Below are 17,211 nucleotides of genomic sequence, written 5' to 3' on the forward strand. Positions count from 1 at the left end.
TGGAACCCAGACCCTCAAGGGGACACTGTACTGGCAGATAAGCATCTTAACCATTCTGCCAGCATCCTCTGTGTAGTCACCCCCTGACCAAGAGCAGGACGGATGTCACCATGGACAGAAGATGCACAGCACCCATTGCCCCTCATCAAGGGTTCATGGGAAGGTTTCACCGTCCTCATCTCCACAAACATGTTATTTCCAGGATCAGAGGTCAATCTCCATACAATTTTCATTCACAGCTGTGTTTCAACCATGCATTGGGCACACTGTACTGTAAGGCATGTGGGTTGAAACTGAAGAGAAAAACAATGTCATGCCCCAAAGTTCATGAAATACAGTGTCTTTTATTTTATCTGACATTATCTTCAATATCTACCAGTTTTCACCTATCTATGACTGAATTAAAGTTGATAAACCCAGAGGGAAGAAGAGGGAATAATCCATAGTGAACGAGAGGGAAAAAGGGGGGATAATCCATAGTGAAAGAGAGGGAAGAAGGGGGGATAATCCATAGTGAAAGAGAGGGAAGAAGGGGGGATAATCCATAGTGAAAGAGAGGGAAGAATGGGGGATAATCCATAGTGAAAGAGAGGGAAGAAGGGGGGGGTAATCCATAGTGAGAGGGAAGAAGGGGGGGGGATAATCCATAGTGAAAGAGAGGGAAGAAGGGGGGATAATCCATAGTGAAAGAGAGGGAAGAAGGGGGGATAATCCATAGTGAAAGAGAGGGAAGAAGGGGGGATAATCCATAGTGAAAGAGAGGGAAGAATGGGGGATAATCCATAGTGAAAGAGAGGGAAGAAGGGGGGGGATAATCCATAGTGAAAGAGAGGGAAGAAGGGGGGATAATCCATAGTGAAAGAGAGGGAAGAAGGGTGGGGGGATAATCCATAGTGAAAGAGAGGGAAGAAGGGGGATAATCCATAGTGAAAGAGAGGGAAGAATGGGGGGATAATCCATAGTGAAAGAGAGGGAAGAAGGGGGGAATAATTCATACTGACACAGAGGGAAGAACGGGGAATAATCCACAGTGGGAAGAAGGGGGAATAATTCATACTGACACAGAGGGAAGAACGGGGAATAATCCACAGTGGGAAGAAGGGGGAATAATTCATACTGACACAGAGGGAAGAAGGAGAAATAATCCATAGTGGGAAGAAGGGGGAATAATCCATAGTGGGAAGAAGGGGGAATAATTCATATTGACACAGAGGGAAGAAGGAGAAATAATCCATAGTGGGAAGAAGGGGGAATAATTCATATTGACACAGAGGAAAGAAGGGGGAATAATCCATAGTGGGAAGAAGGGGGAATAATTCATACTGACACAGAGGGAAGAAGGAGAAATAATCCATAGTGGGAAGAAGGGGGACTAATTCATAATTATTGACACAGAGGGAAGAAGGGGGAATAATCCACACTGAAACAGAAGAAGGGGGAATAATCTGTATTGAATCAGAGGTAAGAGGGGTTAATAATCCATACTGAAACAGAGGGAAGAAGGGGGAACAACCCACAGTGAAACAGAGAGAAGGGGGAATAATCCAGTGAAACAGAGAGAAGAAGGGTTAATAATCTATACTGAAACAGACAGAAGAAGGGGGAATAATCCACAGTGAAACAGAGAGAAGAGGGGGGAATAATCCACAGTGAAACAGAGGGAAGTGAAGAGGCAGACAGAGCACTGTGGGTCGAACACTGATCATGAATGTCATAACTGGGATTCTTTCATTTTATTTTATTCATATTCTGTGACTCTCAGCCAACGTCATCAGTCAAACACTTTTCATCAATGGCACCACTGGAATTATCTTATTTCATTTCATATTATTTATTTTTGGTGACTATCATCCAACCTCATGGGTCTCTTAACACAAATGGGTCAAACACTCATGAATGGCTTGACTGGAAAGGTTTTCTTTATATCACCCTACTGAGAAAACGTTCATGTCAACTTAAAATTTACCACAGATGCACACACACACACAATCAAGACCGGGTGAACACACAGACTCACTTTGTCACACGCGTTAGTAAAAAATAATCCCAAACATACAAAGAACCTATTCAAGCATACAAAACCATTGTTTAGCAAGGAGAAATGAAACTGATCCTGCCAATATGTAATCAACTGAATGTAAAAGCAAATGATGATTCAGCTATTTCCTTATGATATAAACCCATGGAGGTGGCAGAACGGTCAAGACGCTGAGCTGCCAGAAGAGAGTCGGTCAGAGTGTGGGTCTGAACCCCATGTAGGAGGGAGGGGGAGGTGGCAGAACGGTCAAGGCGCTGAGCTGCCAGAAAAGAGTCGGTCAGTGTGGGTCTGAACCCCATGTAGGAGGGAGGGGGGAGGTGGCAGAACGGTCAAGGCGCTGAGCTGCCAGAAAAGAGTCGGTCAGTGTGGGTCTGAACCCCATGTAGGAGGGAGGGGGGAGGTGGCAGAACGGTCAAGGCGCTGAGCTGCCAGAAGAGAGTCGGTCAGTGTGGGTCTGAACCCCATGTGGGAGAAAGGAGGGAGGTGGCAGAACGGTCAAGGCGCTGAGCTGCCAGAAAAGGGTCGGTCAGAGTGTGGGTCTGAACCCCATGTAGGAGGGAGGGGGGAGGTGGCAGAACGGTCAAGGCGCTGAGCTGCCAGAAAAGGGTCGGTCAGAGTGTGGGTCTGAACCCCATGTGGGAGAAAGGAGGGAGGTGGCAGAACGGTCAAGACGCTGAGCTGCCAGAAAAGGGTCGGTCAGAGTGTGGGTCTGAACCCCATGTGGGAGAAAGGAGGGAGGTGGCAGAACGGTCAAGACGCTGAGCTGCCAGAAAAGGGTCGGTCAGAGTGTGGGTCTGAACCCCATGTGGGAGAAAGGAGGGAGGTGGCAGAACGGTCAAGACGCTGAGCTGCCAGAAAAGGGTCGGTCAGAGTGTGGGTCTGAACCCCATGTGGGAGAAAGGAGGGAGGTGGCAGAACGGTCAAGGCGCTGAGCTGCCAGAAAAGGGTCAGTCAGAGTGTGGGTCTGAACCCCGCTCTTGCCCTTTCACCCAGGTTTGACCGGCAAATCAAACCAAGTGTCCAGTCATTCTGATGAGTCAGATGAGACGATAAACAGAGTTCCCATGTGCTGCATGCAGTTGGCGCACTGAAAAAGAACCGATGGCAACCCAAGTGTTGTCTTCTGGTGAAATTCTGTTGAAGAAATCCACTCTGATGGGTATACAACCATCTATAAACATGCACTCAAGGCCTGACTAAGTGTGTTGGGTTATGCTGCTGGTCAGGCATCTGCCTAGCAGATGTGGTGTAGCGTATATGGATTCGTCCGAACGCAGTGATGCCTCCTTCAGAATGTGAAACTGAAACTGAAATAAATCCTATCAAAGGAGGAAATAAGGACAGAGTGGGTGTTTACCTTGAAGTACATGATGTCCAGGAAAGTGTAGTAGTACAGAGACAGCGACTTCATGATCTCGTTCTTCATGTTATTCACCACAGTCAGCTGCAAAAAAACAAAGAACCAGAAATAAACCACACGTCCCTCCACCACCTGTCCTCAAATGTCAAAAAAACAACAAAGAACCAGAAATAAATAAAGCACACCTCCTTTCACCACCTGTCCTCAAATGTCACAAACACAAAGAACCAGAAATAAACCACACGTCCCTCCACCACCTGTGTTCAAACAACAACAACAACAACAACAAAAACAAAACAAAACAAAAAAAAATATATATATATATATATAAAACCCCATCAAAATCCACACTTATCTATCCACTCTTGCATTTCCAATGTTTGAGGGCTGCTTTTTCTTCCAGAAATTTATATTGTATGTGTGTACGTTTGCTTTCATGCCTGCAATGATGTGGCTGGGCGCTTGTTTGCCTGGATCACTGGATGACAGACACAAATTATGAAATATCTATAACTGTTATATTTGGGGGGTGGGGGGTGAACAAGTTCATAGTGTTTTGTTTCACTGTGCGTCACATTATTCATATCATAAATGTTAACTGCGCATCATATTATCATCAATGTTTACTGTGCGTCACATTATTCACATCATAAATGTTAACGGCGCATCATATTATCATCAATGTTTACTGTGCGTCACATTATTCATATCATAAATGTTAACTGCGCATCATATTATTATCAATGTTTACTGTGCGTCACATTATTCATATCATAAATGTTAACTGCGCATCATATTATCATCAATGTTTACTGTGCGTCACATTATTACTAATGTTACACGTATGATCTATCATCAATATTACCTGTGCATCACATTATCACTGATGATACATGGATTACAGGATCTTTAACGTGCATATTTGATCTTCTGCATGCGTATACACACGAAGGGGGTTCAGGCACTGGCAGGTCTGCACGTATGTTGACCTGGGAAATCGGAAAAATCTCCACCCTTTACGCACCAGGTGCCACCAAGATTTGAACCCGGGACCCAATTGTGATCAGAGTTATCTAGTTTTGATCCCAAATTGGAATCTAAACTCATGGCTACACTTCCAAGCATGTTGGCAAATTGTTTGACTGAATGGCTGAAAAGCAGCAGCAAAAATGGAAGTAATGGCCTAGAGGTAGCACGTCTGCCTTGGAAGTGAGAGAATCTGAGCACAGTGGTTCGAATTCCAGCATGGCACAGTTGCCAGTATTTTCTTCCCCTCCACTAGACCTTGAGTGGTGGTCCGGACACTATAGTCATTCAGATGAGATGATAATCCCAGGTCCCATGTGCAGCATGCACTCAGGGCATGTAACAAGGCATCAAAAGGGTTATCCCTGGCAAAACACTGTAGTAAAAATCAACTTCAATCGGAAAACAAATAAAACTGCAGGCAGACAAAAAATTTTAAAGAAAGGTTGGCACTCTCAGTGTAGTGATACGCTCTCCCTGGGGAGAGCAGCCCAAATTTCAGAGATATCTGTTGTGACAAAAAAAGAAAAAAAAAGAAAAAGAAATACAAATACAATACAATACAAACTTTAAATCATATAATGATATAACCAGCTTTTATTTATAGAATAATGATGATTCCTACTACCTGGCTTGCTTTGGAGTCATACTGTGGAAATCTCTTCAACAAGGCTTTGGTGGCAGGCTCCAAGGATTTGTCTGTGAGGAATGACGGTTTGTTGTCTGGACTTCCCAGCATCTGAAACCACAGTCCATCAGCATTAAAAGACATGTTTAGACTATGCCATAAACCACAGTCCATCAGCATTAAAAGACATGTTTAGACTATACCATCCACCACAGTCCATCAGCATTAAAAGACATGTTTAGACTATGCCATCCACCACAGCCCATCAGCATTAAAAGACATGTTTAGACTATACCATCCACCACAGCCCATCAGCATTAAAAGACATGTTTAGACTATACCATCCACCACAGTCCATCAGCATTAAAAGACATGTTTAGACTATGCCATAAACCACAGTCCATCAGCATTAAAAGACATGTTTAGACTATACCATCCACCACAGCCCATCAGCATTAAAAGACATGTTTAGACTATACCATCCACCACAGCCCATCAGCATTAAAAGACATGTTTAGACTATGCCATAAACCACAGTCCATAGACATTAAAAAGGCATATCATATTAAATATATATATTATATATATATATATATATATAATATAATATAAACACCACAGTCCATCAGCATTAAAAGACACATTTAGACTATACCATCCACCACAGCCCATCAGCATTAAAAGACACATTTAGACTATGCCATAAACCACAGTCCATCAGCATTAAAAGACACATTTAGACTATACCATCCACCATAGTCCACCAGCATTAAAAGACATGTTTAGAATATATATATATATATATATATATATATATATATATATATATATATACCATCCACCACAGCCCATCAGCATTAAAAGACACATTTAGACTATACCATCCACCACAGTCCATCAGCATTAAAAGACACGTTTAGAATATACCATCCACCACAGTCCATAGACATTAAAAAGGCACATCATATTTAAAAAAAAAAAAAAAAAAAAAAAAAAAAAAAAATATATATATATATATATATATATATATATATATCATTATAAACACCACAGTCCATCAGCATAAAAAGGCACATTATACATTGTCACGTACGATAAACATCTGACAACAGTCCATTGGCATTAAAAGGCCCATACATAGATCACTACACTTTACATTACCAAACATGTTATGATAATTAATAATAATTAATTATTATATTTATATAGCGCTGAATCTTGAGCAGAGACAAATCAAAGCGCTTTCACACCAGTCATTCACACACATGCATAACTCTAAAACTGGAAAAACTGAAGACAAGGAAGAAGCAGGGAAGGGAGGCTAATTTGGGAAGAGGTGGGTTTTAACACCAGACTTGAAAGAGCTGAGTGCGGAGACCTGATGAAGAGAAAGAGGAAGTTCATTCCAATTGCAAGGTCCAGAGACAACAGAAATAACGGCAGCCAACAGTCAAGTGTTTGAATCTGGGTATGCATAAACAGAGTGGATCCAAAGCCGATCGTAGAGAGTGAGATGGAGTGTAGAGGTGAACACAGTAAAGAAAAAATATATAAAAACATTATTATATACATAACATTAGTTTAGTGCCATAGGTCCCACAATCTAATTTTTGTTACATCACTTTATACTATTATTATATCAACAATTTGAACAACTGAAACTTATACTTCCATCATAATAATAATAATAATAATAATAATGGATACTTATATAGCACACTATCCAGAAATCTGCTCAAGGTGCTTTACAAAAACGCATTTTTAACATAAAAGATTACATCTATGTTACATACACACACCAAAATATGACTACACGCACACACACACACACACACTGCGTACATACATTTAAACAATACATGTGTATCTAACAGCTACCCTAACACAAACGCACACATAGGCAGGCACAAACTTACATAAACGCACGCGCACACAATACACATTCCATGCTGAACTCAAAAGCTTATCTGCATCAACAATCTTAAAACCATTTTAAAGAATTTTGTTTGAATTCAGTCTTCCTGTAATTTTTCATTTTTCTCAAAAGGATGACAACTCAAGATACAGCAAACTGAGCAAATCACTTTATCTTACTTTTTTGTTTCTTTATTATTATCATCGTTTTTTTTCTAATACTTTTCGAACTTCTAGCACTTTTTCTGGTGCAGCTGACTGTGTTTTTTGCTACTGACAAAACTGTTTCCCAACTCAGCAATTATTTTCTTAACTGTCTAATTAGAGTTTTATGATTTTACTAAAATTAGAATTATGTATAATTGTATGAATAATTTAACAGCTTATATACTGTACAAATACTTCAGTATATCACTATACAACTACAAGTAATTATTATTCGCAGAAATGATTAAATATTATACACATGTATTCAAATTTCATTTATTTGATTTTTTTAAATTTACCAATTTAACATGTATACAGACCAAAGGCGCAGAAGAAGAATGAACGTGTGACTATGAATAGTGTGATGTGTGTGCATGGGTATGTGTGCATGTGTCTTGTGCATATTTATACATAATTCTGTATGCATAATTTGGTGTCTGTCAACACATGTGCACATGTATCTGTTTTCATATGTGCTTGCATGCATGTGTATATGTTTTTTTTTGTTTTGTTTTTTGTTTTTTGTTTTGTGTGTGTGTGTGTGTGTGTGTGTGTGTGTGTGTGTGTGTGTGTGTGTGTGTATCCATTGCATGTGCATAAGAACACACTCTGTAAACTTGTATATATGTGTGTTGGGTGTTTCTGTGTGCTTGTGAGCTCACCTGTGTGTGTGTGTGTGTGTGTGTGTGTGTGCGTGTGTGTGTGTGTGTGTGTGTGTGTGTGTGTGTGTGTGTGTGTGTGTGTGTGTGTGTGTGTGTGTGTGTGTGTGTGTGTGTGTGTGTGACTGAGGCAGAGACTGAGAGAGATGGGGGGGGGGGGGGAGTGAGAGAGAGTGTGTGTGTATGTGTGTGGTGTGTATGGGTGTGTGTGTGTCTGTGCGTTCGTGTGTCGTGCGTATACGTGAGTGTGTTCTCGTCCTAGACAGGCTAGAAAAATGAAGGTACAGTTGTAGTAAGGTCAAAGTGGAGTGAGACAGCATAGTTTGACATGGTACAGTATATGACACCAACACTCAGATCAACGTCTAGCACAGGGCGAGGCCGACTAACAGTCAAGAGTGCAACAAACACTTCCTTACCTTCTTGATGTTGTATATGCGGGTCAGCATCCCGATTCCTCGGTCATTGAGGATTGTTAGCTTTTCAGCCAACTTCTGTTGGCTTGGCATCATCGATCTAGACATGGTTGTATTTGAACGTTAACCCGGCTGTCTTTGTGCAAACCTCCCACACTTCCTGATTCAACATCCATCCATTTTGAGTGCATTTATGCTAATGACATTCCCAAGAGTGATCTCTCTTCGCTCAAAGGGACATCACTACAACGTCCGGTCCTCACACGAAAGTCCACGTAAGCCTAAGTGATAGTGACAGCGACGTTTTAGCATTATTTTGTGACCGATCACACTACACACAATTTCAACAATGAGGCGATCGAATATGAGTAAGTGCACAAGGTTTGACAGTTTAATTCCCTTTTTCTTCAGTTTTATTTACTTTTTTTTTTTTTTAGTGTTGACGAACAGACAGCTGTACGAATACTGATCCCAACACAGTAACAGGGACACAGGATCAGTCGCTATTTCGACAGATGCCGGTTGGCATGTAGACTAATTGGTGTACTATTCAGTAATATAATGAAAATCTGGTCACAGATTTGAAAAAGATAACGTTGTACAGTGCCACCGGCAAAAGGTCATTGAAGTACTTTGTGCTTATGATAAGTAATGGAAACATCTAGTATTTGAAGTTAGAGTTTGTGTGAAACATTACTCCTCTTCTTCCTCTTTAGCCACCACAGTCATCTTTGTGATTATTCTGTCACTCACAAAAGGGGGAGACTGACCCTTAAAAAAAAAAAGCAGAACCAGGACGTTAAGCACCCCCCCACCCCCACCCCACCCCCTCGTTCAGCCAGGGGAGCCTGGGCCCCAGAACAAAAAATAGAATTAAAAAATAAAGTGCCGCCCTATTGAAGCTTGGAGGCCCTTGCCATTAAAGTGTTGCTGGTCTTGGCCTCCGCTACATTTTCAGGTAAACTGTTCCAATCCCTGTTGGTCCTTGAGAGGAACGAAAACTGAAGGTACTGGGTTCAGCACTGTGGGAGCTTGAATTGCAGGCTATGACCATGTAGCTGTTGTGGCGGAGCAGGAACTAACTTGCTCTTGATGTGGTCAGTGTGGACCAGGTTGTGGTGGATTCTGGCCTAGAAGACTAGGCCACTTGAGATCTTCTGTCATGTCTGAGGGGTTGGACGTTGGAGGTGTGTCTGTAGCACCTCATTACAAAGTGGGCTGCTCTCTGTTGGATGGCCTCGAGTCTGTCAATGATTCAAGTTTTAATGTTCTGTTGAGTATGAGGATCCCAGATTGAACATACATGTATACTCTAGGTTGGGATGTAGATAGGATTTGTACATCATCTCTTTGATGCTTCTGGAGCCTTTCTTCAGATTTCTTTTCAGGAAGCCCAGGATCTTGTTTGCTTTTTTGTACAAGGTGTTAATGTGTGTGCTCCATCTTGGGTGATGGTAACTCCTAGGTACTTGATGCTGGTGGCGGTTTCCAGAGTAGTATGTCCATGTAGTTAATACTCATAGTTGTGAGTTTGGACTCTTCTATTGCGAGTCACTGGTAGTGTGGAACACTTCCCAGGGTGGAAGGTCATGTCCCATCTCTTCTCCCACTCAGTAAGCTGGTTGAGGTCTTCCTGTTGATGGAACTGATGCTCCAGGAAATGGTTGTGTTGTACACAGCAGTGTCATCCACAAACAGACATGTGCTGGACACCAGCGTTGCTGGCAGGTCATCATCATGTGGACCAAAAAGAGGCTGATGAGGTCTGAATGCTCTCCATTCACAACTATGGCTTGCGTTCTGCCACTCTGGAAGTCGGTGATAACCTGTTGATCTCTGTTTGAACTCCATAATGGTGGAGCTTGTGTAGTAGGGGGTTATGGTTATCTTGTCAAACTCAAAATCTTGGTTAGATCCTTCACCAGGAGGTTGTGTGTGTGTGTGTGTGTGTGTGTGTGTGTGAGAGAGAGAGAGAGAGTATACTGTGTACAGTGGCAGTATTAGTGAACTATAATGCTAATAATCATTTGGACATTTCAGCTCTATACACACAACAGTTTGCTTTTATTTATCGCACATAAAAGAACCCATGACAACAAAAGGGTTGTCTCTGGCAAAATTCTGTAGAAAAATCCACTTTGATAAGAAAACAAATTAAAACAACAACAACAACAACAACAACACTGCATGTAGGAAAAAAAAAAGAAAAAAAAAGGTGGCACTCTATGTGTAGCAGCCCGAATTTCACACAGAGAAATCTGTTGTGACAAAAAAGAATAATACAATAATTCAGTCTTCCTACAGGTGTAGCCACTGAACCTGTGAAAATAAGTAGACTGTCACAAAGCTTGACAGTCATCCCACGTTTTGTTTTTGCCACTTTTTCACCTTACTAATATTAGGATTTTTTTTCCAAAACAAAGGCACTTTGACCAACTGACTCGGTCTCTGTCCAGCAGTTCATACATGCACGCACACAGACACACACAATTGTGCGTGTGTGTATGTGTATATGTGTGCTTGTTACTTTGAATGTGTGTGTGTGTGTGTGTGTGTGTGTTATCTTCAGTTTAACGTCTATTCACTATAAGTGTTTTTAGACGGAAAGGAGTAAAGAAGTGGATAAAGGAAAGGGAATGCATGTGAATATTAGTGTAAAAAAAAATATTCATGTTATGTAACAGAGGAAAAGTATATTATAAGAAAAAGGTCTAAAGAGATTGTGGTGTGTATTGAATGAGGTGTCATGGGAAGGAGAATATGTATATGCATATCAACAAGTATTAACAAGTAAATATAAATAACAACATTAATTATAACACATCAAAGGAGAATACCAACTGGACTGGAGTTTAAAATTTCCGAAAACATTCTAAGCAATGAATAATCATTCAAAATCTTTTCAATGGCTAATGAAATATTGGAAGAAAAGTCATCAACTACATCTTTAGGAATTAAGGGTCTTATGCTCGGACAGTGAATGAGTAGATGACTTACAGTTATTTGCTTACCGCATATACATTTTATATTTTTAGAAAATTTTGTACGAAAGGCATTTAAACGAATTCTATACATTAGACTTGTAATTTGTCTTGAATGTGCTGCTGGTGTCAAATTTAGAAAATGTTTGGGATTAGCTGCATTCTTTGTGTTTACACAACATTGGTAATATTGATTATTTGAATCTATAAGTAATTTCTTAAATCGATTTCTAGATACATTTTCTATACAACTAATGTATTCATGTAGATCTAACTGGATGTCAAGTTGTATTGCGCCTTCGAAATTACGTGCTGCTCTTCTAGCTGCTTGGTCTACCCACTCATTTGAAGATATTCCACAGTGCGAAGGTACCCAACAGAAAGTTAATTTAATGCCCTGTTTTGTCAGTTGGTGAATAATATGTTTTATTTCCATACATATGTGTGTGTGTGTGCATGTGTGGGTGTGCATATGTGGGTGTGCGAGTGTTTTCAGGTTAATGTGATTCATTTGCAGACATTTAATTAAGCCTTATCAAGCCCAAAGTCCAATATTTATAAATCATACAGTCTGTGCTGTTTATTTTTTTAATGCCTAATGTGGTCTTAATCCATTGTGGAATCATCATTACCTAACTGTCATATATTTGAAGTGATAAGAGTCACAGCAGCCTGGTGGTACAGATAGCTCCCTATGGACAGCTGGCATTCCGGGGCTGTGGCAGATCCTTGACACCAACAACAGTTACTGGAATTAGTGTGTGTGGGAAGAAGACCTCCCTGTGTCTGCGTTATGTGTGTATGGAGGAATCAAAATGAAGATTCAGGAGTTTGAAAGTAGCACCACTGAAATAGTGTATGTCAAAGGGCTATAACAAACAGCAAACTATTTTTGATGAACAAGTGTGCGGGTGAGTTTGGTTCCGGAAATTGCCTTGCCTGTGGTGCTATTGCTGATGCAGAATGTGGAAGTGTCATGCTTGTTGCAGGTTGTGTGTTGCGTGTTGCAGGTTGTGTGTTGTGTGTTGCAGGCTGTGTGTTGTGTGTTGCAGGCTGTGTGTTGTGTGTTGCAGGCTGTGTGTTGTGTGTTGCAGGCTGTGTGTTGTGTGTTGTGTGTTGCAGGCTGTGTGTTGTGTGTTGCAGGCTGTGTGTTGTGTGTTGTGTGTTGCAGGCTGTGTGTTGTGTGTTGTGTGTTGCAGGCTGTGTGTTGTGTGTTGCAGGCTGTGTGTTGTGTGTTGCAGGCTGTGTGTTGTGTGTTGCAGGCTGTGTGTTGTGTGTTGCAGGCTGTGTGTTGTGTGTTGTGTGTTCCAGGTTGTGTGTTGTGTGTTCCAGGCTGTGTGTTGTGTGTGGCAGGCTGTGTGTTGTATGTTGCAGGCTGTGTGTTGTATGTTGCAGGCTGTGTGTTGCGTGTTGCAGGCTGTGTGTTGTGTGTTGCAGGCTGTGTGTTGTGTGTTGCAGGTTGTGTGTTCCAGGCTGTGTGTTGTGTGTTGCATGTTGCAGGCTGTGTGTTGTGTGTTGCAGGTTGCAGGCTGTGTGTTGTGTGTTGCAGCCTGTGTGTTGTGTGTTGCAGGCTGTGTGTTGTGTGTTGCAGGTTTTGTGTTGCATGTTGCAGGCGGTGTGTTGCATGTTGCAGGCTGTGTGTTGCAGGTTGTGTGTTTGTGTTGCATGTTGCAGGCTGTGTGTTGCATGTTGCAGGCTGTGTGTTGTGTGTTGCATGTTGCAGGCTGTTGTGTGTTGCAGGCTGTGTGCAGGCTGTGTGTTGTGTGTTGCAGGCTGTGTGTTGTGTGTTGCAGGCTGTGTGTTGTGTGTTGCAGGCTGTGTGTTGCATGTTGCAGGCTGTGTGTTGTGTGTTGCAGATCAGCCAGGGTACGGGAATGGACAGCATCAGGGGCAGTATCAGCCAACGGCCGACATGTTGGAAGAGGAGAACAGTCATCTGACAGAGGCTCTCAGGGGCAAAGTGCAGGCACTCAAGTCGGTAAGTTTCTTTTCTCTCTTTTTCTGTCATATGTATATGTGTATTAAAATTTGTTGACATTTCTTTCTGAGTGACAGTTCAGAACTGTTATTTGATGAGTTAGGACTTATAACATTCTGTTGTTTCATTCTATTCGTTTCAATTTATTTGTATCTTATAATTCTAATTTCCATACATTGTATTAAAAACATACTTGTGTCTAAAGTTAAAAACAACAACAACATCAAGTCTTTACCCGTGTGCTGCACACCTCTAAAAATAACAGGATTCATTGTTACATGGTTTGTATAGAACAGGAATCATGTCCTTGCCAGATGGGCGCAATAGCCGAGTAGTTATAGCGTTGGCTTTTCAGTCTGAAGGTCCTGGGTTCATATCTCAGTAACGGCACCTGGTGGGTGAAGGGCAGAGATTTTTCCAGTCTCCCAGGCCTGCTTGTGCCTGAACCCCCAGTGTGTGTATACACAAGCAGAAGATCAAATACGCACATTAAAAATCCTGTAATCCATGTAGGTGTTTGGTGGGTTATGGAAACAAGAACACACCCAGCATGCATATCCTCAAAAAAATGGAATATGGCTGCCTACACTGCGGTTAAAAACGGTCATACATGTAAAAGCCCACTTATGTAGATACAAGTGAACACTGGAGTTGCAGCCCCTGAACAAAGAAGAAGAAGAAGATACCCTTGCCATTGTCTGCACCTGTGGGTCACAGTATGGTGTGTTAGATTAAATGTTATTTAAGGGAAACATTTCCCATGAAGTCAATTCAAATCTAAAATTGTGTTCACACACAATCATTGTATTTTGTGTTGTCTGTTTCAGATGTCAATTGATATTGGCACAGAAGTCAAGGAACAAAACAAAGTATTGAATGCTATGGTAAGTGAACTGTGTCTTCCTGTCTAATAAAGTACAGAATGCTATGCTAAGTGAACTGTGCCTTCCTGTCTAATAAAGTACAGAATGCTATGCTAAGTGAACTGTCTTCCTGTCTAATAAAGTACAGAATGCTGTGGTAAGTGAACTGTGCCTTCCTGTCTAATAAAGTACAGAATGCTGTGGCAAGTGAACTGTCTTCCTGTCTAATAAAGTACAGAATGCTATGCTAAGTGAACTGTGCCTTCCTGTCTAATAAAGTACAGAATGCTATGCTAAGTGAACTGTGTCTTCCTGTCTAATAAAGTACAGAATGCTATGCTAAGTGAACTGTGCCTTCCTGTCTAATAAAGTACAGAATGCTATGCTAAGTGAACTGTCTTCCTGTCTAATAAAGTACAGAATGCTATGCTAATTGAACTGTCTTCCTGTCTAATAAAGTACAGAATGCTGAATGCTATGGTAAGTGAACTGTGTCTTCCTGTCAACTAAAGTACAGAATGCTATGGTAAGTGAACTGTGCCTTCCTGTCTAATAAAGTACAGAATGCTATGGTAAGTGAACTGTGCCTTCCTGTCTAATAAAGTACAGAATGCTATGGTAAGTGAACTGTGCCTTCCTGTCTAATAAAGTACAGAATGCTATGGTAAGTGAACTGTGCCTTCCTGTCTAATAAAGTACAGAATGCTATGCTAAGTGAACTGTGTCTTCCTGTGTAATAAAGCACAGAATGCTATGCTAAGTGAACTGTCTTCCTGTCTAATAAAGTGCAGAATGCTATGCTAAGTGAACTGTCTTCCTGTCTAATAAAGTACAGAATGCTATGCTAAGTGAACTGTGTCTTCCTGTCTAATAAAGTACAGAATGCTATGCTAAGTGAACTGTCTTCCTGTCTAATAAAGTACAGAATGCTATGCTAAGTGAACTGTCTTCCTGTCTAATAAAGTACAGAATGCTATGCTAAGTGAACTGTGTCTTCCTGTCTAATAAAGTACAGAATGCTATGCTAAGTTAACTGTCTTCCTGTCTAATAAAGTACAGAATGCTATGCTAAGTGAACTGTCTTCCTGTCTAATAAAGTACAGAATGCTGAATGCTATGGTAAGTGAACTGTGTCTTCAAGTCAAATAAAGTACAGAATGTTGGATATTTTGGTAAGTAAACTGTGTCTTCAAGTCAAAACAAATGTTATGGCAGGTAAAATGTGTCTTCCTGTCTAATAAAGTAGAACATGCTGAATGCTTCTGTAAGTTGACTGTGTCTTGAACTCGTCCAAGTCGTATAAAGTACAGAATGCTGGATGCTATTCTAAGTAAACTGTGTCTTCAGTCAAATGAAGTACAAACAGGATAGCTCCATCATCTTATTGACAGGAACTCTTTTTTTTGTGACATGCATTGCATGCTTCAAGCTCAGAGAGGCACATCCATTTCTCCTTGTTTTTCTGACCTCCCTACCTGTCACACAGCCTTCACTACCATTTAGGAAGTAGATGCTGTGAAACTGTGTTTAGCACAGGAGACAGTTGAAAATGACAAACTTTTTAACATGGATGTTGACATCTCAGTGAATAACTAACTGTATCCCAGGTAGTCAGGATCCCAGTTGCCTCCTCTGCCATTCTTATGGTCATAGTTGGACATGATTATCACACACACACAGTGTGTAACTATGAAGATGACGCAGAATTTTAGTGTTTTTTTTTAATGTGTGCAGGATGAAGACTTTGACAAGTCAGGCAACTTCCTGCAGGCCACGATGGATCGTTTGAAACGGCTGACACGGGCCGGACATTATAAGTTGTGGATCTACCTGCTGCTTTTCGTCTTCTTTGTCTTCTTCATGTGCTGGGTGATTATACGATTCTGATGCCGGACAGCACAGCGTTCTGCAGGAAAACCAGCCATTGGAGGTTTGCTTGAGTGCTGCAGCCAACACGTGTTGGATTGCTTCGTGCTGCATCAAACATTGTTAAGAACACACAGTGACATCAGCCTCATCTCTAGGGTTTCCTTGCCATAAAACGGATGACAGTGTGTTAGAATTGATACCATGATATGCTATTTGTACTGTACCATAAAATGGATAACAGTGTGTTAGAATTGATACCATGATGTGCTGTTTGTACTGTACACTTGGTCATGCTCCACTCAAACCCTGCAAGCTGGATAACACAGCTTTTAAGAAATACGATTCTGTCATGATTACTTTTCTAACGGAAGAAAAAGGTGTCAAACACTAAGCAGTACTGTACAGATAATGATAGTCAGAAATCCCATATAAAGTGCACAAAAACGGTGTCTTTCAGCCAACCACTAAGCAGTACTGTACAGATAATGATAGTCAGAAATCCCATATAAAGTGCACCAAAACAGTGTCTTTCAGCATCAGCTGTAAGTTCTAAGATTTCCAAACTGAACTGAAATAGGGATGATGTTGGTGGTGTAAGATGACTTTTCTGTCTGGCTGATTGCAACCCCGTTTGCTTACTAATAGACACAGAGGAAGACATTGATGTAGACACAGAGGAAGACATTGATGTAGACACAGAGGAAGACATTGATGTAGACACAGAGGAAGACATTGATGTAGACACAGAGGAAGACATTGATGTAGCACAGAGGAAGACACATTGATTTAGACAGATGTAGCACAGAGGAAGACATTGATGTAGACACAGAGGAAGACATTGATGTAGCACAGAGGAAGACACATTGATGCAGACACAGAGGAAGACACATTGATGCAGACACAGAGGAAGACATTGATGTAGACACAGAGGAAGACATTGATGTAGCACAGAGGAAGACACATTGATGCAGACACAGAGGAAGACACATTGATGTAGCACAGAGGAAGACACATTGATGCAGACACAGAGGAAGACATTGATGTAGACACAGAGGAAGACATTGATGTAGACACAGAGGAAGACACATTGATGTAGCACAGAGGAAGACACATTGATGTAGACACAGAGGAAGACACATTGATGTAGACACAGAGGAAGACATTGATGTAGCACAGAGGAAGACATTGATGTAGCACAGAGGAAGACACATTGATGTAGACACAGAGGAAGACATTGATGTAGCACAGAGGAAGACACATTGATGTAGACAC

At 41.2% G+C, this 17,211-nt stretch overlaps 2 protein-coding genes across 8 annotated transcripts in view; one reads left to right on the forward strand and one right to left on the reverse strand.

Moving 5' to 3' along the window:
* Window positions 1–8,444, reverse strand: part of LOC143301288 (nck-associated protein 1-like) — a 95,845-nt gene extending 87,401 nt beyond the window's left edge. For all 7 annotated transcript variants that reach the window (XM_076615486.1, XM_076615485.1, XM_076615487.1 and 4 more), the window contains exons 1-3: window positions 8,252–8,444; window positions 5,053–5,163; window positions 3,396–3,482 (exon numbers count right to left, since the gene is read on the reverse strand). In XM_076615486.1, the coding sequence (XP_076471601.1) occupies window positions 3,396–3,482; window positions 5,053–5,163; window positions 8,252–8,356 (303 nt within the window). In that variant the 5' untranslated portion in view covers window positions 8,357–8,444. The remainder of the gene's footprint in view (window positions 1–3,395; window positions 3,483–5,052; window positions 5,164–8,251) is intronic.
* A 47-nt stretch (window positions 8,445–8,491) lies between these two features.
* Window positions 8,492–16,716, forward strand: LOC143301343 (BET1 homolog). Its single transcript, XM_076615561.1, has 4 exons — window positions 8,492–8,616; window positions 13,086–13,207; window positions 14,035–14,091; window positions 15,805–16,716. Exons 1-4 carry the CDS (start codon window positions 8,598–8,600, stop codon window positions 15,955–15,957), a joined length of 351 nt encoding a protein of 116 aa, XP_076471676.1. The 5' UTR covers window positions 8,492–8,597; the 3' UTR covers window positions 15,958–16,716.
* The last annotated feature ends 495 nt before the right edge of the window (window positions 16,717–17,211 follow it).

Source organism: Babylonia areolata, chromosome 27 (assembly GCF_041734735.1).
Source record: "Babylonia areolata isolate BAREFJ2019XMU chromosome 27, ASM4173473v1, whole genome shotgun sequence".
Classification (NCBI taxonomy): domain Eukaryota; kingdom Metazoa; phylum Mollusca; class Gastropoda; order Neogastropoda; family Buccinidae; genus Babylonia; species Babylonia areolata.